General features: G+C 54.5%; 1 protein-coding gene across 1 annotated transcript in view; it reads left to right on the top strand.

The window, feature by feature from the left end:
* The first annotated feature begins 6 nt into the window (after positions 1-6).
* The window catches only part of CASTOR2 (cytosolic arginine sensor for mTORC1 subunit 2), a 52,627-nt gene continuing 51,072 nt past the window's right edge, over positions 7-1,561 (top strand). Inside the window, exon 1 of the mRNA XM_011366958.2 lies at positions 7-140. Within this exon, the coding sequence (XP_011365260.1) occupies positions 28-140 (113 nt within the window). The 5' untranslated portion in view covers positions 7-27. The remainder of the gene's footprint in view (positions 141-1,561) is intronic.

The raw sequence follows: 1,561 nt of genomic DNA, 5'->3' as shown, positions 1-1,561 counted from the left end.
TGAGCCGCCGCGGAGCGCGGGCGGACGATGGAACTCCACATCCTGGAGCACCGGCTGCAAGTTGCCAGCGTCGCCAAGGAGAGTATCCCGCTCTTCACCTACGGCCTCATCAAACTTGCCTTCCTGTCTTCTAAGACCAGGTGAGCGCGCGGGGACGCGCCGCCGGCCGGGGAGAGACAAAGAGGCGCACCCGGGCGTCTGTCCTCGTCGCCGCCGCTCGGAAAACAACTTCGAGCCCCGGGGAGCGCCCCCGCCCCGCAGGTCTCCTTGTTTTTGACAAAGCCACCCAATCTGCCCTCAAACAGGGTCCGGCCACCTCGATTCCTCCAGATGCACACCCGCCGCTGTCTCCCCCCATCTCAGCCCCCCTCCCTCACAGCCCCTCCCTGAGATCTGGAGGGCTGGGGAGGCTGCAGTGGCAAATCCGTGAATGAATGAACGAACGAATGAATGAATGAAAAACAGGTGTGGGGACGCGGCAATGGAAAAAACAAACTACCACCTCCCATCCCCCAATCCCTCGATTGGGCCGGCCCCCGTCCCCAGAGCAGTGGGGAGGGATTCTGCTGAGCGCGGCTACCCAGAGCAGAAAATCATAAAATCATTAGTGGGTGTTTATCTCAAGGTGCTGGAGGATTGCGGACGGTGCCGGGGAACTGGGGGAGGGCAGGAGACTGGCTGCGGGTGAGCGTCACGGTGGTTCTTAATCCTCAGGGTTCGGGAAGGTGGGGGGGGGGGGGCTGGGGTTGCCGAACCGTGGAAGGAGGAAGAGCAGTCGTGTTTATGGCTCTGCCTTAAGGCTGGGCTTGGATGCTGTTGGGGGGGAAATAGTTAAAGGCCTTGGGAGGATGAAAAATAACAAGTTGGATTTTCCCAATGCCAGGTCAGGTCTGACTTTGTGAGCCCCGGTAGATGCTTGGATTAAAGTGGTTTTTTGTTTGTTCGTTTGTTTTGTTTTTTGTTTTTTTAAGGTGCTCTAGGCCAGTGGGGGTATGAGTGAGAGCTAGCCTCTGTAACTTCAATCCCTTGTTTGTCCACCATTGTGACTATTCAAAGAGATGAAGTTGTTGCTGGTTGGGTTTTTCAGAGACTGGGGCACAGAGGTGGTTCTCCCTCCCTGCAAAATGAATGAATAAATCACTGGACAAGGTTAACGTTACAATGAAAGAGCCCCGAATCTGCCCTCTTGGGCGCTGAGCTCAGAGGAGCTCCAGGGATGCAGGGAAATAATTCAATTTGAGCCTCTTATCTGGTAAAGTTCTTGCCTGGAAATCTCACTTTGATGTGTGTGTGTCAGAGCCAGGGAGCTCAGTCCAGCCATTGTTTTCGAGATGGAACGAGATCTGCCAGTGGCATCTTGTTTACTTTCTTCTCCAGTGGGGTATGAAGGGTTGAAATCCTTGTCTTTGCTGGGCCCTGGCTCTTTTGATTGCAAAGGTAATTATTAAACAGGTTATTTGAAAACAAAAGCCCATAGCTCAGATTCTGAATCTCCCCTTCCCCCTCCCCCACAGCCCCCTCTGGCTGTTGACACCCACCATCCTAAATCTATCTACCTGCC

Source organism: Pteropus vampyrus, unplaced genomic scaffold (genome assembly GCF_000151845.1).
Source record: "Pteropus vampyrus isolate Shadow unplaced genomic scaffold, Pvam_2.0 Scaffold128, whole genome shotgun sequence".
Taxonomy (NCBI): Eukaryota; Metazoa; Chordata; class Mammalia; order Chiroptera; family Pteropodidae; genus Pteropus; species Pteropus vampyrus.
The sequence above is the reverse complement of the archived record's forward strand: the minus strand, read 5'-3'. Positions and strand labels throughout refer to the sequence as shown.